Genomic DNA, 22,792 nt, shown 5'->3' with positions numbered 1-22,792 from the left:
CAGAAGCTTTCCAGGTAGTAAAAATGAAAAAAATGCAAGGTGGTAGGGGTGCACTTGTCTCCTAAGAGCTGCTGGTAGATCACACTAGTGGAACGTTGGTCCATACTCACCACCAGTTCAAGTCCTTTCCAGAAACACATGTCGCATATTAAGCAACCACCGCAACCTGCCTGAATATTTGGCAGAATTGCATGATGGGTTCATGGACTCGTGTCGATGGCGTCACACATGAAGGCGTCCGTCGATATGTTTGAACGGGCATTTAGACTGTTCTGTCCAGCACAGTCGTTTCCAGCACTGCAGTGTCCAAAGAGCGTGTTGTTGAAACCACAGCATTCGCCGTTCACGATGATCAGCTGTGAGGAGAGGGTGCTCTTGGGTCGTCTGCTTTGGAACCCTATACGTTTAAGTGCGCGTGTCATTGTCATTTGGGTCATTGTACTCCCATTCCCTCGTTGTCTTGTCGAAGTTCAGTTTTATTTCGCTGAGTTTAATTCTCAGTGAATCTGAAAAGTTGTCATTGGCTTCAATAAATTTTTATTCTTTGATTCTGAAATACGAAATGATATTGTCGGTCCAGCCGATTTCCCACATTAGCCATGTGGGAAATCGGCTGGACCGACCAGATGGCCGTTAAAATGTGCTGGGACGTTATAAAGAGGGTCGATATAAAGCGCTTCTAGTGTACATTATGACCATCTACCTAATATCGTGTAGGGCCACCTTTTGTCATGATAACCGCTTGAACCCTCATGTTCGACTCCACTAGACGCGGATGTCCAGAGGTGTCCTCAACCGGCTGGCCAGAAGGATGTCACCGAGAGAGTCACTGCTGGGGATTGGCGAATACTGGGTTTGTTAAGACTAATGTCAGAGGAATCTGAGGAACATTCGAAATAGTTGGACACGATCCTCGAAACATTCATTCACAAGGCGGGCCTTGTGAAACGAGAGTTGTCTAGTTGAAGGGGCCCAGTGCCACCTGAATACAGTGTGAACAAGTAGGGCCAAATTTAGAACAAAATAATGCCGAGCTAGCATCTGCGGTGCAGGTGAGTTTGCCATCATATTTGCATCCGTTACTGGGCATAAGAGAACGAGAACTTTGATTCACCAAACATGTCCATTCTTTTTTCCAAGAACGGCGCTCCTATGCCCACTGCAAGCGGAGATGTCGATGACGTTTGGTCAACTTGGGTACATGAACAGGTCGCTTACTCTGTAGGCTTGCCTGCAAGAGCGTTCAATGGATGGTGGCGTAGTAGTGGCATAGTATTTAGGTTCAGGCGCCACCTGTGGTTTTCCACATCTGCGCCATGTGTACTCTGTGATGAAATGCATAACTACTGCACAGCCAGAAAAAAAGTGTAATGTCTGGTTAATGTAGTATTGTGCTTTCTTCTATTGTTGTGTCTGGCTGCTTGGCCATGGGGCGCATACTGGAACCGTACGTTGCCCACCACTACCACTGGGATGTGAGCCAGGCTGCCTATTATACTCTGGCTGCCTCTGCCAAGGTTGCCTGAGCATCCTGACAGAGACCATATAACAAAAATAAAAAAGAAAAAAATATGAAAAGAGAAAAAATAAAATAATAAAATCAAAAAGATAAAAGGATTTTTTTTCTGAAGAGAGCATATGGAGGAGTAACAAAAGAAGAAGAGGTCAAATGTGGGAACAGTAGTTGGAGTGGAACAATAGGGAAGGCAATCCACTGTAAGGTAGAGGGAGGAGAAGGGAGATGAAAATCACAGGAGTAGGTGCTCCTGTGTGAATCCTGCTGCCAGGGTGCTTGCATTATTCTACTCCAGTCGGGGATCGCAGGGGTGACACGTCATTCTGTTCTGCCCTGAGTTCCACAAGTCTTGCTCTTCTAGAATTGAATACATTGAATGCACGTGTTAAGGCTAGGTATGTGGCCTCTTCTTGAAGTAAAGTTGACTCCTGATTGCGGGGGTTTCCTTGAATCTCTGTGAGGAACTGAAGTCTGGGATTCACGCAAGTGAGACAATCGTACGTAAGGTGTTCCCACGACTCCTCTTCACCACTGTGGCAATATGGGTTATTTTCTATTTCCACAGCTGTTATTTTTTGCAGGAACAGTCCATGGCCTGTAAGCAGGAGGGTGACTTGCAATCCAGGCGAGTACCAAAGAGGAGGCTTTGGGGAAGTGCGACTTATTGAGGGAATAAACCTTTTGGTGATTCCTCCTTTCGGCGTTGTGTCCCATGTTTCTTGCCAGTGGTTTTGTAGGTGGTCTGCAATTTTTATTCTTTCCTTCTTAGGGTAATTTGCATGGTTCAACTGCATATTTAACAATTGCGTTGGGATTCTCTTCTTCATTCAATGGATGGTGTGCTGGGAACGGTTTCTCTGCGCGCCCTGGTTGTAGAATGCTGTTAATTCAGAGATCGTCAGTTGACTGGCTCGGACAGATCGCGCCAACTGCCATTCACCTCGACTGTAAACCAGTAGTGGTTGTGGCCTCCCCATCCCAGTATATCGGCTGGTTGTGTGTGTGTGTCCCTCTTCGCACCTTCACTACAGCGGTCCTTAAACTGGCAACCGTGTTTGCGGTTGGAAATCTTAAGTTCGAATCCCATTCAAGGTCCTTTCCCTTCTCTTCCGCTCTGCACCAGCTTTGTTCTAACTGACAGAAACTCCCCGTGTCGTTACTATATGTTCTGCCCCGATCAGTAAAGTCACTCCAAGGTACTGTGGGATGCGTCCAATCGCGAAGATATTGATGATCATTATGTTGTTGTTCATGAATGTATTTACATTGAATAATACGATTATTAAGCAATAAATTTTAATTAAAATGATAAATCTCGTATGAGACAAATGGCACCATTTTACATTCTCAATTACTAATGCTACATGAATAGAAAATGGAAGGGAGTGAGAGAATCAGGTCGGCCTCTTACTTGATGGAAGTAAAATACTCGTTGAAGTTCCCCAGATGTTTGTTTGTTGAATGATTTTTAGGAGCATTCGACTCGTGCCATATTATATCCGTGTATTGCGCGTGTGTTCTGGGATCAGTTTGCCCATTGTCAATTATAATTAGATTCTTGGAGATGCCGTGGATCTGCAATCCACAAAGAAGGTTCGGAAGAATTCATGCGCAACTGTTCCTTTTCCACATTTTGACTTCGCTGGTGAGTACGATCATGGAGTCTGTGGTGAAGTATACGATATAGTACCATCTTGATAGGAATGATATCCTTAATTGTTCATGATGGAGAGGTCTTACTTGACCAACACAAACAAATTGGGCATTATTTAACTTGATATTAGTAAAATTTTTAATACGGTTCCACGTGAAACCTGTTATATAAACTCAAGCAAATTTGGATTACTGTAAGTTGTTTCGTTGATAATTGGGTTGATTAAAAGACAGGATGCAAATAGCTGCGTTAAATTCGTATTGTATATTGAGTCTGAAAAGTTGCAATCATTCTATGGTACATTTCCCTGTTTTATGAGAGATGAAGGGGAGATGAAAGCATGAAAGCTAAGAGAAAGCATGCCTGAGACCGTCTAATTTATCATTGCTGTGAAAAAAGAGCAAAACTACTCGCGTTATTGATGGGATTGAAACCTATCCTTTTCGAACCTGGGTGGGAGGACAGTGAGTACAGCCACGGTTAGCCTCTACGTACTCTTCGTTATATTTGGTATCTATTTTTACAAGAGAAATGTAAATATTTAAAATGCTTACCAGTTTTAATCTGATATCCTTAATTTTCTCGATGAAGTAGGACAGTAGCGTTCCCATAAAATAAGGAGCCAGGTGAAGGTAAGTTTTAAGATGCATGTCTCGACCCACTTGTTCAAAATAACTGCAAACAAAAACAATGAAGGAATTCGTAAGAAAATAAACTTCACTCAAACGTCTGCTGTAAGTCAAGTTATATTGGACTACTGGACAAATTATGAAATTCTAAATATGAAAGACTCTTGTCGAAGACCCGATATTTTGTCAATATGGCAGTTTAAAATAATTGCATGTTTCTAAAAGCATATTTCATGAAGTGTGCTCAAGAGAGAGATGGACAATCTCGTTATTTCTAAATTAGGATCAAACTGTAATTGTGACACCATACGGCCACACAAATCGTTGCTGAATCCAGTGTTTATTTGTTTATTTCTAATTTTCCTGATAGGCTAGGATGTTCCAATTTCAATAATGATCAGCAGGGAACTGCTAATTTTGTGGTTATGTTTATGTTTCCAATTTATTTATTGCCATCAGTAGGATTTATTCGTCTTGATGTTGTAGCTGAATCAGTCGGTCTCAAGAGAGTGTAGCATGTTTTTTTTCTCCCGGAAATTATAGTTTTTTTCCAGCAAAAAGAAAATAGACCACAGTACACCCGTAATTTACCGGGACCAATATGGCTTTCATTGCCGATGCTCCTAAAAACCAATTACAACGAAAACAATAGACCTTATACAAAAGTTCACCTACTCCCTGGATGATATTTCACCTTCCACCGGTATCAACTGAACAAATCCATGCAAACAAAGCATTCCTCATACGATGATGCCACCACCAGATGCTTGGATTGCCTTAAAAAGGCAAGCAGGCTCCATCACTTGATGAAATTCTCGCCGCACTCTTTGCCTACCATTCAGTGCAAAACAAAATGTATTGGGATTCGTCTAACCTCTTCATTTTCCTCCATTGTTCCACTGACCAATTACTACTTCTCGGCGACACTGCATGCTGATTTTTCTGTTTTTCACTAAACAAATGGCTTCCTAGTAGGCAGGCAACTGCCAGCACACAATTTCTTCAGTTCCTTGCGCATGATATGGGTTGAAATACAGCAATACTGAGATTGCCCTTGTAAGTAACGCAGTTGATAAGCCGTCGTTCACCTCACAGCGGGTGGAAAAGACCTGAGTTCGAATCCCATCGTTGATGGGAAAAGTTTTATTGGTATTTTTCAAAATGTAACTGAGTTAGTTTGTCTTACGCGAGGTCATCTTGCTTTTTTTCTCTCAGAAACTCGGGTTTTTCTTCCAGCAAACAGAAAATCGATTTCAGAACACACGCAGTTTACAGACGATATACACAGAGCAATATTGCCTTAGTGGGTGATTCTCCTAAATTCCTACAACAACAACAATAGTTCTGGGTTGGTTGAATTCAGATGTTATTTGCTACACAGTGAGGTCCTACATTTCTGTATAGATCTCATTTTAGAATACGACGGGTTTCCTCTTGAAGCCTTGTTTGTCAATCATATTAACGCCTTTGAGACGTGGAAGAACCGTTTGCTTTTCTGTTTTTTGAGAAAGCAGTTATGTTCTTCATTTCTTGAATCGTGGTTCCTACAAAGGCTGACGTTGTGCAGTCTTTTATTGAGTGAAACAACGTGTCATTACCCCACGTGACAGCATTCCTTGCATCTTGAATTTATTTGTATTTCTTCTGTCTGTGACTGTCTTAATATAAAGGCTCATTTTATTTCGGCCAGGATATGTATTTTTTGTGAATATACACCTGTGTATGGGGGTGTTTGAGCCTGCTTAATATTCAAAGTGTGTGATGCTTGGCATATTGGCAGATAAAACGGAAATAATATGACAAACCACTTACTGTCCTCAACAATTTTGAGTTTCCATCAGAAGTTACTTCAGCAACCGAGTTACTCCAAGTACTTTCAAAAACAAAATTCCGTGAGGTCTCCAGCGAGGTCTCTGCAGGGTGTCCACAGAGATATATCCTGGGCTCCTCATTTGAAACATTGTCCTTTAGTAGTGGATTTCCAGATCTTTCGACAACACCATTTTTTTATGAAAACCCTAAACACGAGAGGAATTAGAACATGTAGTACTTAGTACCGTGCTTGGGTTGGAGGTTGAGAAGACGAAAGAAGATATTTGTTGACATTGGACTTGAACTTCTGTAGACTGTACTTTTCAAGAAATACGTATGGGCGAAGGTTGCTCCAGCGAATGGAAGTTGAATGAATAAACGAGGAAGATGAAAAGTTAGTTTTGTGAGTTTGAAGTTGGACAGTAAATGGATTTTGGCTTGTGGCAAAACATATTCGGACTGTTTTGAAAGATAGAGCGGGAATTATAGAAGCCCATTCAGACGAACAGTGCCCATGGAAGTATCTGTAGAAGAGGCATGCAGCAGAAACTGTATGTCTGTGAGACAGCGAGTGCAGAGACTCTATTAGAGATGAATCATTAATTAACCTAACTGCCCTCTTCTGAATGGAATCAAGAAGCCTGAGAGAGGTTTTGGGGGCACCAACCCAGATGTGGGAACAATATTCCATGGCAGGGCGGATTTGCGATTTATACAGAGTGAGCAGCTGTTTGGGAGAAAAGTAACGCCGAGAGTGAAAGAGAAAACCAAGTTTTTTAGATGCAGAGGAAGCAATATTTGTAATGTGCTTGTGCCAAGAGAGATTAGAAGTCAGGGTAATCCCCAAAAGAGATTTATCATTTTGCCTAGAAATAGGAGTGTCAGCAAAGATAAGCACAGGAGCAGAAAAATCCTTTTTGGGAGATACAAGACAAAACTGAATTTTAGGAAATTGAAATCAACTAAGTTGTCTTTGCCCCACTGGAGAATTACCTGGAGGTTGGCATTCAAGGAGTTCTTAGCGGATATTCGAGAAGGTAACGTTTCTCAAAATGGAAAGTGGAATGCAAAGTGCTATCATGCTATCAATGGAAGGTAATTGATATACAAGAGGAAAGGACTGAGTAAAAGAACTGTACCGTGGGGGAAATCAGAATTAGTGGAGAAGACAAAGAGCCATCTACCATCACCCTCAGTGAGTGGCCTGAGGGAGAATTGGATAACCAATTACAAAAAAACCGTTAGCAAACCATAAAACGGAAGCTTATTTAGAAAACCTTTATGCTAAAGTCAATCGAAAGCCATTACGATTTCAAGAGCAACTGCTTGTGTTTCACCGACTTTAGGTATTTGTCCATAAATGGGTAACATAAGCCAGAATATCACCTGTGGATCGACACTGACGGAATCCATAATGACGATCGTTGATCAGATGGAAGATTTCTAGGTAGTTTAAATAGTTGATAGTTAATTGATTTCTCCATTACTTTAGAAAGAGTAGAAGTAATTGCAATGGAACGATAATTGGATGGAAGGGATTTGGACCCTTTTTAGGAACTGGCTGGATATCAGCAAATTTCCAAGCAGAAGGAAAAACAACTTTTTTGGAATAAGGAAGTAAAAAAAGGCAGCATAGAATAGGAGTAAGTTCAGGAGCACAGGTTTTGAGAACAAGTGGAGAAATACCATCGGGACCTGGAGCTTTCTTAGCATCAAGATTCTTCAAAATCTTTCTGACATCCTTTTGTCGGAAGACCACAGGAGGCATTGAATGGAGCGTGTTGGGAATGGTGGGAGGTGTTGTACCAAGATCATTTGAAGGAAAAATCGGATGTTTGGCTGAAGTTACAACAGAACCATCTGGTTTTGACAGAGATGGGCAAAAGTTACAGCTTTGGCAAGAGACTAGAATGCTCGGTTACCAACAGGGCAAGAGGCAAGTTTTTTATTCTTAATCTATTCAAAATCTAGTTTGGCTGCTTAATAACTGCTTTACAATTGTTGCGAGCTTTGGTATAGCCCAGTGGTCAGGCGCGCGAGTGCATAAGTACATGTGCCTTGAGTGACCCGGGTTCAAGCCCGTGACTGCTGAATACGGTGCTGTTTCTTGTATTCTCTCTATCTTGTGAACTCCTCTGACCGTGTGGTCGTCCTGGAGTATAAACAGAAAATTTATTTTTATTTTTATTTAAAATGAAACTAAAGAATTTGAAACAAACCAATTACGATTTTCAACATTCTATTCTTTTGAGCAGCTTTAGCACATTTATTGGAAAACCAAGGTTTAGATAAAGGACGAGATTTTGAGGTGGAGTGTGGGATAAAGGATTCCATTCTTACAAAAATAATTTCACTGACACGATCTGAGCAAAGGTTGACATCAGACGTCTTGAAACAATAATCTGACCAAGGAAAAGAAGAAAAGAAATCTCGCAGGTCATTCCATTTTGCATTCTTGTAATGCCAAACAAAATGAGGTTGGGAATAGCCATGAGATCAAGGCTCCATTGTGAAGAGACAATCACCAAGTTGTGATCCGAAGTGCCTAAAGGACTTCTCACTTCGACCGTGTACTTAGAAGGGTTGTTTGTGAGAAAAAGATCAAGAGTGATGGCTGTATGATTAGGATTGTCCGGTATTCTTGTAGGTAAATGAAGAATCTGTGCAAGGTCATTACTAATTGTAAAAGCCTCGGCATCTCGACAAGCTGGGTCCGTGTGACTAGAAAATGGAAGCCATCTGGAGTTGCGAACATTAAAATCATCAAGGAAAATTACCTCACTGTTAGGAAAGTTGGACTGGAGAAAGTAAAAATGCAAAGAGAGGACGTCAAAGAGCTCCAAGTGATTAGTGGAGTTGGGAGAACGGTAGAGACAACAGATGAATTTGACACAATGAGGTAGACAGATTTTAACCCAGAGAAAATAGAAAAGAGTGGATTACCAAGTCTCTGACAGGGAATATCGGAACGGACATATGCACTAATACCACCTTTGAGGCGAAAGAAATCATACAGCGAATAATATGGGCAACCGTGATGAGGAGTGGTTGAATCAACCGATAATTGAGATTCTCTCAGAAAAAGCACATGGAGTTTGGGAGACTGCAAGCGGAAATGGGCATCATTGATGTTAGAACTGAAACCACGCAAATTTGTGAAATGAACTAAGAAGTGTTTGGGAGGTTTAAATCTTTTCGCAGATAAGCTTGCTCTATTAGTTTGACAATTCATGGTGTATACAATAGTAAGAAAAAGTAGGCGGGGGAATGCTATATGCAGTAATGAAATTTTTGAATATGGCGTACATATGGTAAGAATATACCCAGATCCTTGACATAACGTGGCCTCGACAATGCCCCTCGCATTCTCACAAATCGGACTCCCTCCAGTCACTATCAGAGGAGTAGAGGTAGCAAGATTATACACTAGCTGATCCTGAAGCCTCCTAAATGGTTACCAATAGGTTCGGTCCGGTGTACTAACTAGCGGTCAGCCTGCGAACACCGTTTTATAGCTGTACCCTCGAAATGTAAGGAAGATTAGATCTCGCCATGATGTCTATCATAACCTGAAACATCATCAGTCATACTGCATGATGGAAGAGGTGGGGAAAGGTTGACCGGAACTTAGCTCTGGAGACTAAATATGGGTTCTACCACTTCACGCCTCCATTATGCAAAGTGGTGGTATTGCACCGGTTGATAAGGGTCATCTACCACCAAGTATTGACTGGTAACACTAAGGGGCGGCAATCTTCCATGTGGTGTGGGCGGCACACTTCGACCCCTGCTTACGTTGGTTCACACCTGAGTGTTGTCATCCACAGTGTGCTTGTGCATGGAGGTTATACCCAGGTTTACTAACAGTCCCACCATCGTAAAGGAGCAAGCGGAGGACTTTTCTGTAACAGACCGTTCGGACTTCGGTCCATCGGCGTTTTAGATTCCAAGGTAGCAAGTACAACTTGTGTGGAATATCTGAGAGAATGTCTGTGAGAACCTCAAGGACCAAATTAATAGTCTATGCCGATAACAGTAACCATTTTGATCAGTGGTCACTGTCGTGCAGCCAACGAAATCTTTACTAACGATGTTCTTACAGATCTTTTTGTTTGGATTCTTGACAACACACTATCCATCAGTGTTTCGAAGACTAAAATGAAACTTTTGGCTCCAAATTAATCATTGCTCAACACAAGTTAATATTAACAATGTTTGACTCCCAATTGCCACAGAAACGAAATATTTGGGCGCGATTGTGGACTGCAGATTAAATTTCTTCTCATATCTTAATCATATTACTGCTGAAATTGGAAACTTTACTAGCACCATTGTGAAGATCTCCAGAAGTGAATGCGGTCTCTCGCGTCACACCGTGTATGTTTACAACGCCTTCTCCTCCCTGTGGCAATGTTAGCTGCTGGCGCATTGTTCAATAGGGCAAGAAGGGTTAAATTTCAAGCTAAGTTAGTCAATTTATAGAAAATTATGCTTCTTAGTATGCCGAATTGTGATTAAACCAGCTTTTCAAGTTATCGCTGGCACCTTGTCCTTGGACCGAGTACCGAGAGTTCTGTACTCGGTCCAAGTTTTTGGATATCACCATCAATACTCAGACGTTAAGCGTGAAAGAACTAAGTATTGGATCAAACTATTAAACACACAACAAAGACCTTGGGTCAGCACATCTCTGGGTATTGTCATCAAAGATCTTTTTTCCCTAAAGTTACTTTCATATTAAATAAGAAAATTAAAACCTAGCTCTCTATGGATCTGCGTACTTATTTTTTCTTAACAGGACACGGATCTTTAAATTAGAAATTATATGTATTATCTCAAAGTGATCTCTGTTCCTGTGGTAGAAATGAAAATTATAAACACATGCCCTATGAGTTACCACACTGCAACGTTATAAGAGATTGATTACGTCAGTCGGGTGAAAATATCTCACCAGATGAAGACACTCTCTTAGTACAAAATATTCATTCTTTTCACACACTCCAATTGTTTGCCCATAATGTCTTTGCTAGAAGATCTCTGAAGTCCATCGTAAGTAATACATTTTCTGTTTCTGTGCACATTTCAACGACTACAGCTGGAACTGTTCCTACAATAACTGTGGTGTCATCAACCACTGCTGCAACTGCTTCACACCATAATCAGAAATTATTTTATTACTGAATTCTGTTTAAACGCCTGCATCAACAACTACTATACTTGGCGTGAGTTCCATTGTACCATCGTACTCATCTTCTATCTTTACTGAGAACGAACGATTTCCCACAATAAAATACTTTTTATTGTGTGAAATCATGTGGGACCTTGTATCGACTTGGCGATCTATTAAGAGGGTAGTATAAAAACTATTTTGTGGCCTTACTCTTATGTTGTTCCCTTCTGGGAAGAAACAGATTCCTGCTAACTTTAGATAATTGGTCCTGTAACATTGATTATTCTTTTGCTTAAAAATGTCTTGGATTTGTGTATTGTATCTATATATACACTGCGCTGCCACTTTATTTGGTACACCTACCTAGTAGCGTGTTGAGCCTCCTTTAGCCTTCAAACCAGCCTGATTTCGTCTAGGCATGGATGGAAGAGTCTGCAAACGCTCTACAGGAATGGAGTACCATTGAGACATGAGAGTGTCACGCAATTTCTTGATATTCGACGGAGGTGTAAGCCTGCAGCGAACATCCGTTTCCAGCTCATCCAAAGATGTTCAATAGGATTGAGATTCGCGGACTGAGCGAGCCACTGCAACAAAGAAAAGTCATTGTCATGTTACCGGAACCATTCCATAGTGATTCGGCCTTTGTGCACTGGCGCATTATCCTGCTGTAAATAACCATCTGACTGAGGATAAACTGTCAACATGAACGGATGCACTTGGTCAGTATCGATATTTAGGTACAGGTACGATGTGGTATTCTGACGTGAATCTATGGGTATCTGTGGACTCAACGCGTGCCAAGAAAACATTCCTCGCACCGTAACACTGCCCCCACCACCTTGCACAGTAGTTATCAGACATGACGGGTCCATGGGTTCATGTTGTTTTCACCATATTCTGAGCATTCCATCAACAGGATGCACCAGGAACTTCGACTCGTTAGACCAAGCAACTGTTTTCCAATCCTCGATAGTCCAGTAAAGTAAAGTAAAGTGTAAAGTGTAAAGTGTAAAGTGTGTTTAGGGTCAAGCGGCACCAGGGGTTTCCCCCATCTCCGCGTAGTTTACATTGTAGGTGAACCAGTTTACTGGAAAAGCCAGAGATTTAAAAGTGTATGGACTTTGTATATGTGTGTGATGCCTTGACCGTTGTTCGTTTGGTCATTTAGCCGCCAGACCCCTACTGAGGCCCGACGTTGTCCCACTTTCGCCCCGTGGAGGCAAACCAGGTATCCACTAGAATATAGTTCACTCTGGCAGGTCCTGCCACTTAATTTCCTGAGATTTCAGTGGCTAGGACCTAAAAAAATAAAAAAATAAAAAAATAAAATAAAAACAAATAAATAAATAAATAAATAAAAGAAATAAATAAATAATAAATAAAAAAAAAAATAAAATAAAAATAAAATAAATAAATAAAAATGTGATCACGTTGAGGAGGAAGCGCTAGGAGGTCAAAGGAAATGGTGGGCGAAATTGATTTTCACTTGTGGAATTTAGATTGTGTGGGGCGTTCACTAGCGTGCAGGTAGAGTGGGGAGGGAGACTGAAGACTGGGGGGGAGATAGATAGAAGTATGGAGCCGATAGGGAAGACAACTCCAGTTTACAGTGGGGCATGCCCATGCCCCACCAGAAGGAAAAGAAGGGGTGGCGAGAAGGGGAGGTGACAGCAGGGCTGTCCCCTCATCCCCCCACCAGGGAAGGGTAGAAAGTAGGCCAGGCAAGGGAGCTGGCCTATTCGTCAACGTGGCATACATGTGGGGTGGCTTCAGTCGGGCGCCAAGGCGTCAGGGCTGCCCCATTTGGTATTCCCAGGAGTGGAGTGAAGATATCTCTGTCCAGGTTTTCAGTCCAGGTCTGTCTGACATTTGTGTAGATCATGCTTGGTCTTTTATTAAGTAGTTACTCGTGGGATCCAGGTCCATCCACTGGTGGATATTCAGTAGGATAGGCTTCAGTCACAGTCAGGGTGGACTCCCGAAGGTCCAATTATAGTCAATGCGTTTGGTTAACAGTTCTCAAATGGAATCGGTGTCCTCCATCGGTCAGTATTTCGGAGAGTGCGGTTCTGGTGTTGCTGTCCCACAGGCTGCATGCTCTCTTGTTCTTCATTGATAACAAAGGTACGCGATGTTGCCGTCGGCTGTTGTCGCGACAAAGTGCGACCAGTGTTGTCAACTCTTAATAATATTTCCCGCTAGCCGCATACTCAAAATCCGCTATTTTTAGCACTTGACCCGCCAAATTTAATTGTAGATACAAATCAATCAAGAAATTACGACCTCTCTCTCTCTCGTATTGCCATTTCATCCGATAAGTTTATTCATTATTAACTCATTTATTTTTATTTCAAATTGGTAACCTAAATATGGCTTAGGGTCTAAATAATTATTAATGTCCTCTTCTATCCTTTCAATATGTGTATTTGGTAAAAACATTTTATTGGCAATCATTTTTAGGTCCTAGCCACTGAAATCTCAGGAAATTAGGTGGCAGGATCTGCCACAGTAATTAATAATAATGCTGATATACCTGGCCTGCCTCCACAGGGCTGAGTGTGGACAACGTTGGGCCTCAGCAGGGGTCCAGCGTCTAAATGGCCAGAAGAACAACGGTTCATAGCACTATACATATACAATATCCACACACTTTTAAATCTCTGGCCTTTCCAGTGAACTGGCACACCTACAATGAAAGCAACGCGGAGATGGGGGAAACCCCTGGTGCCGCTTGACACTAAATACACTCTACACTTTCATCAACAAGCGATTTTCTTCCAAAGGAGTACCATCCAGAGAATGATTTCTGTTCGTTGCAGCATTCTCGACACACCCTTGAAACTGTGGTGCTTGAAAAGTTCAGGAGAACCGCCGTTTCAGAGGTGCTTTGTCCAGCACTTCTTGCACCTACTACCATGCCACGTTCGAAGTCCGTTAGATCACTCCCTTTCCCCATTCTTGCTATGGTTTGTACGCTTAACTGATACTAGAAAGGTTGCTCTGCTGCATTTATATCCACAACTGTGGCCATGTGATTTGCAATGTTGTGGAACAAACCATATGTGTGCACAGTAGCGGTTTCTCTAATAAAGTGGCAGCGCACTTTCCTGGAGGGTTATCTTCTCTAATAAAGTGGCAGCGCAGTGGATATATATATACAGGGTGTCTCAAAAATACACGGCATAACTTCAGGAATGAATTCCTCATATGTAGACAATAAAATTATTTTATATCAACATAGTTCAGGAAATGCTTGGTTCCCGAGTTATTAACCAGAATGTCTTTTCTCCCGCAGGTGATTTCCTTCATCCAAGGTACTGACAGAATCTGGTGGTTGTCCATTCTGACCATGTACTCTAATGGGGAGTAAGCGGATATGCACTTTATGTACCGTTTGGCGGAAGACAATGCTCTGGAGGCTCGTCGATTGTACTACGAAAGGTTCCCAGAACGAAGATGTCCAGACAGAAAAACGTTTGAAAGTATCCATAGCCGCCTTTGTGAAAACGGGACCTTTACACTTGGTGCTGCCGACAGAGGACGACTAAGATCTACGACTCCTGAAGTAGAGGAAGAGATTGTGGATGTTGTGCATACCACACCTGGAATCAGCACACGCAGAATAGCAATGCAACTGGCTGTTCACCGTTCAACTATTTGGAGAGTGTTCCGAGAACACCAACTGTATCCTTACCATCTGCAACGGGTGCAGGCCTTGTCACCAGCAGATTATCCTGCGCGAGTAATGTTCTGCCAGTAGTTCTTGCAGCAATGTGGTACAGCTCCTCACTTTCCTGCCTCAGTGATATTCACAGATGAAGGAATCCAAAACTTTCACAATCAGCACGTATGGGCTGATGAAAACCCACATGCAATTCTTCCATCACATCACCAACAGCGGTTCAGCCTTAACATCTGGACGGGTGTTTTTGCTGATAAGTTGTTTGGGCTCCATGTACTTCCAAACACATTTACAGGGCAGGCGTACAGAAACTTTCTGGAAAACAACGTGTCTGATCTCGTGGACGACACGCCACAGATCATTCGTTAACAAGCACACTTCATGCACGATGGGGCTCCCTCACATTTCAGCCACGCAGCCCACAATTACCTGAATCGAAGATGTCCTGGTGAATGGATATCCAGGTAGAGGTGGACCAGGCCTCCACGCTCAACTGATTTAAATCCACTAGATTTCTCCTTGTGGAGCCATTTAAAGTCATTGGTGTATTCGGCTCCGGGAATCTGATGTGCAAACTGTCTGAGGCTGTGAGACAATACGAAACATGCCAGGAATTTGGTATCGTCTTCGCGAGTCCAAGAGACGTCGTTGTGAGGCCTATATTCAGGCAGAAGGTGAAATTACTATAAGGTGGTGTAAACTGTTAAGTGACATAGACAGACCTTCAAAACTCGGACAGCATGCATTTCAGAAACTATGTTGATATAAAATATTTTTTTGTCTACATATGAGGAACTCATTCCTGAAGTTATGCCGTGTAATTTTCAGACACCCTGTATACAGCTGTGTATATATTTAGTCTTGTATATGTGCTCTCGTGGAGGGAAAAGACCTGAGTTCGAATCCCGTAGATGATGTGAGGAATTTTTAGGGGCTTTTTTCACAACGTGGCTAAGTTAGTCGGTGTCAGGCTAGGGTAGGATGGTTTTTTTCCTTTCGGAAACTCGGGATTATTGTCCAGTAAAACATAAAATCGACCACAGAACACAATCCATAAACAGATCACACAGAGCAATGTGGCTTTACTTGCTGATGCTCCTAAAACTCAACTAAAACAACAATCTTATAGAATAAGAATAATTTCTTCGATTGATGGAATAGAAAGTACAAATCTGTATATTCAGTGTAATCAGGATCAACGTGCTCGAAGCATTTTCTTTCTAATATAAAGTAACGTCTTATGAATGATGATGTGAAATTTTAATGGTATACTTTCTATTAACAGAAGAGTTAAACATAGAGAAATTACATTAATTACAACATTTACTTCATATTTTTAAAATGCTGCAGTATGAAATTAATTCATGATTTATGAAACAAAGAATACTCACTCAACGCTAGGAATTGAAATCGTTGGGATCGGTGGATATTTATTCAAGTAAGAAATTACTGCGGTGGCCACGCTTCCACCCAAACTGAGGAGAACTGCAATTACAATTCCCACCAAGGGTTTCCTAAAAGGTAAATTTTGTTTATTATTATTCACTTTTACAAATTGTTTGAAAACTTACACTGCTTTTACAAAATTAAGCGACACACTGTAATATATTTTCCACATAAATGCAATGAGCAAATCATTGTATTGGAAAGATGGCCCTTATCTCGGATGCTGGTGCAAATTATTGTGGTCTGATTTGACAGCGACGTTCCTTTTGAGCAACCACACCTTCTAACAGAATCGAAAAGAATTAAGTTCGAATGCTGTCAATGGCGCATGAAACTTCTCTGCACTTATTTGAAAACGTGGATGAGTTAGTCGGTTTCAGGCAAGGGTCGCATGGTTGATTCTCCCTAACTCTCTGGTTATTCTTTCAGAAAGCTAACAGAGGACCACATGCAATTATGGACATGATACACAAAAGGCATAAATTTGAGAGAAAAACAATACCTCAAGAGCGAAGCCGTCTTATTCTAAGGAGGACTGTGAGGAAATATTGGGCACCCAGGGTGCAGCAAATAACGTCTGAATTCAACCAAGCCCAGAACTATCATACATATTTAAACCGTACCATGCATAGGAAATTGAAGAAATGAGCTATTTACAGTTGCCTGACTATATGGAACCCACTTGTTTAAGAGAAAAACATATGATATAAGATCATATGTTTATAAGATCATATAATTTGGTCTTTGTTGTGACATTCCTAAACTCTACAGCAATAACAACAACTGGTACAACGATAAAAATAACATTACTGGAATGACTGATAATGATCTGTTTGGATCTTATCTCTAAACTCAAATTGCCTGATGAATTCCGTGATTGTAATGTAAGGGATCTTATTTGGATAGCAGCTTTTTTCAATCTACGTCCAAGTTAAGTTTAATCCAGCAGAATAAACATATGAAATATGGAATACTCCTAATTTACAGAAAATAACAACCAAAACAATCAACGTGACTTCTACAAAGTTCTCATATATGCCCTCATACCTTCATCAATATCATTCATAAATATAGAAAAAGACAGTGGGCACAAAACTGAACCCTGGAGAACTCCACATCGGTCCCAAAGAACAGTGTCCATTGAATACCACTCTCTCTCTCTCTCTCTCTCTCTCTCTCTCTCTCTCTCTCTCTCTCTCTCTCACTCAACCAACCCTTTATCCACAGCACCAATTTGCCCTTAATGCCATACTGCTCCAATTTGTAATGTTCCGTGTGCAACGGTATCAAAAGCATTTCTGAAATCCAAGTATATGTTATCACAATCCTTATGCCACTTCCTCAGTAAGAAGCTGCAGCATGTACAGACGAAAATCCATAAGAATTAACTTCGGCATTACTCAAAATATAAAACTGAAAACATTTTAGGGAAAGGTGGTACATTAGTGTGTTTATTTATGGTTACACGGATTATTTAAAAACTAATTAATATACTTTTTGTGGTTAATTTACAGTTGGGGAGATACCTATCTATTTCTGTATCTTACCTGTAGAGAGGGATGAGAACCAGCAGGGCGAGAATGTGGAGTTGGAAATCTGCACTTAAGTACCAAGTGTGAATCATGCACTAAATAAAAAATAAAAAGAATCAAACGAAAATTTAATGCATTGAAATGGTGTTGTTTTTTGTTGTTCTTACATTTTGGATTATTTTAGAATTATAGCAGTGAGGGGTATGACAAAGACGCAAGAGTGTTTCTGTCTTCATTAGAAAAGAAATAGGACAAAATGTTTTAAACAGAAAACAGCAAATGTTGAAAAAAAAAAAGAATTTATAACGGAGGGCATTTGTAATAGTCCTCCTAGGACACTTGTAACTGTCATATCTATCTTTCAATATTTGAAAACATTCTTGAAATCAACCAAATCTAGCATTAGCTCCAATATGATGGAAGAAAGCAAGCTTATACAGCATCAGCGAAAAAAAATAAAAAACTCCCATCCCGTTTCACCCATCTGGACACTCCAAATATTTGTCTAGTTCAGCCTTAAATTTATTTAAGTTTTCAAATTCCACAACAACAAATGGAAATCTGCTCCAGCAATCAACTACCCGCTGACTAAAGACAAACTTCCGCACATCAATGCTACAACTGTCTTTCCTCAATTTGAATCTGTGCCCTCCCCCCAGGTTCATATTCTGAGCAAGCAGAAGTATCCCATCAGCAGTGAGCCTGCTCAACCCGTTCAAGGCCTTATACACTTCGATCACATCACCTCGCACGTGCTTAGGCTCTAGATGCTGCAACTTGCAGTACACCTTACCTTTCTTCGTAAGCATTTCTTGTTCCTCTCATCAATCTGGTCGCCCCTCTCAGCACTCGTTCTAGCAACCCTCCCTCCTTCCTAAAATGAGGCTTCCAGACCTGTACGCAGTACTCTATGCGTGGCCTGACCATTGCCTTATACAGAGGGATGATCACCTCCTCTTCCCTGCTAGAAAATTCCTATATCATTGACAAAACTCCATGACCTGCTCAGACAGACCGTCTGCAATGCTCAGAGAACTTCATATTTCACTGCTCAATTATCCCGAGGTCTTTTTTATTCTTCACCTCCCCGAGTGTAATACTACAAAGTCGATTCATTTCTCTTGGGTTACTTCTACCCATATGCAGTACTTTGCATTTGTCAAGGTTAAACTTCAGTTGACACTTCTCAGCCCACCTTCTCAACTTTTCTAGATCCTGTTTCAGTAGCACACTGTCTTTACTATCATTAACAACCCTGACAACCTTTGTATCATCTGCAAACTTTGACATCAATCCTGATATACTTTCATTAACATCATTGATAAATACACAAAACAACAATGGGCCCAACACCGAATCCTTGGAGACTCCGCTAATAACATTAGTCCACGTAGAGTAATGTACATTTATTACCATTCTTTGCCGTCTCCCACTCAAAAATCCCTTTACCAATTCCATTTTTTAACTTTCCCTTAATGCCATACCGCTCCAATTTTTACAGGAGTCTTCCATGTGCAACCCTATCAAAAGCTTTCCTGAAATCCAAGTATATGATATCAAAATTATTTTTTTGCATCCAGTTCTTTTCTGACCACATCGTAGCATCCAATCAAATTGGTCAGATAATAACAAACCTATGCTGTTGGAACTATTACTACTGTCTTGTCTAGGTGATCCTATTTCACATCCTTAAACAATGACTCCATCATTATTTTCCCCGGAAAAGAAGTTAAACTAACAGGTCTATAATTATTTGTGCCACCCTTTGAAACCCCTTTGTGAATTCGGGACACATTTGCATATCTCCAGTCCATGGAGACCTCTCCTGACTCTAAGGGGGCTCATAATTATTTCTAAGGGTTTGCTTACTTCCTTTTCTTCTTCCGTTAATATAACTGGATAGATCCCACCCACTCTAGCTGCCTTTCTTATTTTTAATTTCAACAATTTCTGCCCCACTTTTCTCTCAGTTATTATACAAAATCACTTAGCTCCCTGTTAGGGTTTGATAAACTTCTGGCACTCGTCTCATATGTGAATGTACATGCAAAATACTCATTCAGTTTATCAGCTACGTGATCATGATCATCAATAGTCAACCCATCTAAGATAAGTGGTCCAATCCGATTCATCCGTTTCCTTTTAGAGTTCACATAAATAAAGAACTCTTTGATGTTTTTCTCTGCAACCTTTGCCAAAGATTTCTCTAATCTGCCTTCGCCTACCAAACCTCCTTTGTGACTTGATTACAGACTAGTTTATATCTGCCCTAGGCTTCTGTGTCACCTGATATTTTATGAACATCCCATACATTTTTATTTTCTGCGACTGGCCTCATTATTTCATTCGACATCCATTTAGGCCTGAACCATGAACAGTATTTCCTAGTTGGTATGAAAAGCCTAATAGCCTCCAAACTTAAATCCTTGAATGATTCCCATTTAGAATTCAACATTGGTAACATCATCGGTTGATCCCACTGTACAGAATATAAAAACTGCCTGAGACCCATGTAGTTACCTTTACGAAAGCAAAAACCCTTCCCATTAACCTTGATGGTAGTTCATCTTTAAGTAATTCCCACATCAGTACACTGTGATCACTGTCACCTGGTGGTTCCTTTATCTGCATATTCTTAATGCATGAGTAATCACTGCTGATAATGGGATCAATGGTATTACTTCCTCTGGTTACCACTCGAACATGTTGCTGTAGAAAACAGTCCTCCAATAAATCCACAAAAAGTCTTGCTATCGTGCGAGTGACCAATCAACAAGTTCCAATGGCATATATGGCAGGTTAAATTTCCCCCCGTTACAAGACATTCTAATTTCCTGACCCATTCTGTTTCTCTGCACAACTGTTCATTGGTATCGGCCTAATAACGCTGTCATTAGGCGTTATTAACCTATACCATACTAATAACGCCTTATTTATATATTAGGCCTATACCATACTGCTACTCTCATTTTCCCTTTCTCAGTGTTTATGTCACACAAAACAGACTCAACACTGCATTGTCCACCAATATCAATTGGATGTTCTTCCTTTGATTTTATGTGTTTCTTAACTAATAGCATAACCCCTCCTCCCTTCCTGCCCTGTCTATTCTCTCTGTACACACTGTACACTCCAAATTTCACTTCTGCATTCCTTACAACTGTGTGACACCACGTCTCTGAAATCCCAACAATATCTGCCTTTGATGTCTTGACCAACACCTCAAATTCATCAATTTTATTGACTATACTTCTAGCATTGGTATACATGCAAGAATATATGCACTTGTTCTTACTCTTAGTTACCCTAACACAGCCCATATATTTACTTGTTCCATGATGACTCCCTGCAGCTCTTGAAGTCCCCAGCAACTTTCTCTCTAGGCTGCTGCTCATTACAATAGAAGAAGTGCAAAAATTACTTTCGCTTCTGCTTGCGGCTACTGTCAATCTTTTATTCTATGAATCCTCCCAAGTTGGCATTTTTCCGACCCACCTAACACTGCCTCGATAGCATCAGCAAATATTCCTGCACCTTTTCTATTTAAGTGTATCCCATTCCTGTAGAAGCATTCATTCATTCATTCATTCATTCATTACACACAATATAGTCTCAACATTATGTACATAAAAGTATATATTATGATTTATATACAAGATATATTTACATATAATTATATGCTCTGACAAACATTAAACTCTCGTGTGTGTGTGCAAGTTGTTCTTATTCAGGGTAGCTCCCAGGCATAAGCCCAAATCTACCTTGAGAACTTGGGAATATATAGTCTTTACAAAGCAGTCCTTAAAAAGTATGTTAAATTACTTGAGTCTGATTTTACTGTAGCGCTATTCGCACTTGAAATTCCGCACCCACTGGAGGTAGTGCAATACCAGTGAGTGCCAGCAATCCCGCGCCCCGGGTTGCCCATACCAGGGAGCCAGCAGGGAAAAAAAAAAATAATAATAATAAAATATATATATATATATATATATAATAAAACAACAATAATATTCAATAGTCTGGATGGCACAACTATAAACTTCAAAAATCACAGTTCAACTGAATATTTCCTCAGCTACTGTTTCACATGCACTGGAACCTCCAAAACCAATAACGGTACTATCCAGCAATCTCCAACTGTACGCCATGGATAATAGACGCTTTAGACCACCAGACCCGACGCAATGAATCTGATCCAGCACGGCAGAATCCAGAATGGAGTATTCATGATCGCAGCACAAAAGACAACCAACCAGAGCACCAGACCCAACACCATGAATCAGGTCCAGCACCCCAGCCGCCAGCCAGATGTAGAAACCAATAGTGAAACTCCATGAAGACAATTAAGACACTAGGTTTGCCTCTGAAGAAAGGCTCTGAGAACAGTTCTTCTTGCAAAAACAGCAGCTGAAAACTCCTGAAATAAATTACAACAGTCACGATTTGCAATAAGCAAATGCACTGTATCAAATGATAAGTCAGGAATATGCGCCATCAAAATCCGCCTTTGGTCTTCATACTCCCGACATAAAAAAATTACATGCATCCAAGTCTCCTGCTCGCCACATGTACAGAAAGGATCTGTCTCCAACCCTTTCTCATATAATTTGGCCCTAAGTGAGCCGTGTCCTGTTAACAAATAAGAAGTGTACATAGAAGGCGTAAACCAAGGTGCCACGGTTTTTGCCAATGCATAGTTCACCTGGGGAATATATTTCCTCGTCACAGCTCCAACATCACCACTTTCCCATCTGGTCTGCCATAAATCCATTAATTTGTTCCATATTCGTTGTTTTTCTTCTTTAGTATTATTCTCCAAATCAATTGTAATATCCAAAAACGTTACTGATGTACCCTTTTTCAATTTGTACAAAAACCCTCTGTAGACAATAAATAAATCCAATGGCATGGTACCAGCAATAACCTGTAGGGCGTTTGTAGACGCTGTTCTAGGTACTTTCAATAAAGTTAATAACATAGAGCGCTGAAGCGATAAAAGTTTCGATCGAATCCTAGTTTTAATTACCACAGAAAACCAAACAACAGCCGCATATGCCACTATCTGGAGAAAAATAGTCTTATAATACAATGACAACACTCTCTTATTCAATCCCCACTCCTTACGAGAAATCCTAGCAATGGAGCCTGTAAAGTGTCTTACTTTTACATTTAGGTGTGAAACATGTGGGAAAAAGGAAAGTTTATCATCTATGATTAATCCCAAATACTTAGTTTTAGCAATTTGAACTCCACCTAAAAGAACTCTTGGAGGCCTGCCGTAATAAAATTGTTTCTTAAAAACCATAAAACAGGTCTTACTTGCAGAGATCTTCAATTTGTTCAAATTG

The 22,792-nt window shown here is 40.7% G+C and overlaps 1 protein-coding gene across 1 annotated transcript in view; it reads right to left on the bottom strand.

Moving 5' to 3' along the window:
- Positions 1 to 22,792, bottom strand: part of LOC150084026 (O-acyltransferase like protein-like) — a 45,202-nt gene that overhangs the window by 7,846 nt on the left and 14,564 nt on the right. Inside the window, exons 4-6 of the mRNA XM_090375747.1 lie at positions 17,460 to 17,539; positions 15,858 to 15,980; positions 3,725 to 3,845 (exon numbers count right to left, since the gene is read on the bottom strand). Coding sequence (XP_090231873.1) covers positions 3,725 to 3,845; positions 15,858 to 15,980; positions 17,460 to 17,539 — 324 coding nt within the window. The remainder of the gene's footprint in view (positions 1 to 3,724; positions 3,846 to 15,857; positions 15,981 to 17,459; positions 17,540 to 22,792) is intronic.

This window comes from Mastigoproctus giganteus, chromosome 6, assembly GCF_048544385.1.
Source record: "Mastigoproctus giganteus isolate SK-2022 chromosome 6, ASM4854438v1, whole genome shotgun sequence".
NCBI classification, from domain to species: domain Eukaryota; kingdom Metazoa; phylum Arthropoda; class Arachnida; order Uropygi; family Thelyphonidae; genus Mastigoproctus; species Mastigoproctus giganteus.
This window is presented reverse-complemented; position numbering and strand designations above follow the sequence as displayed.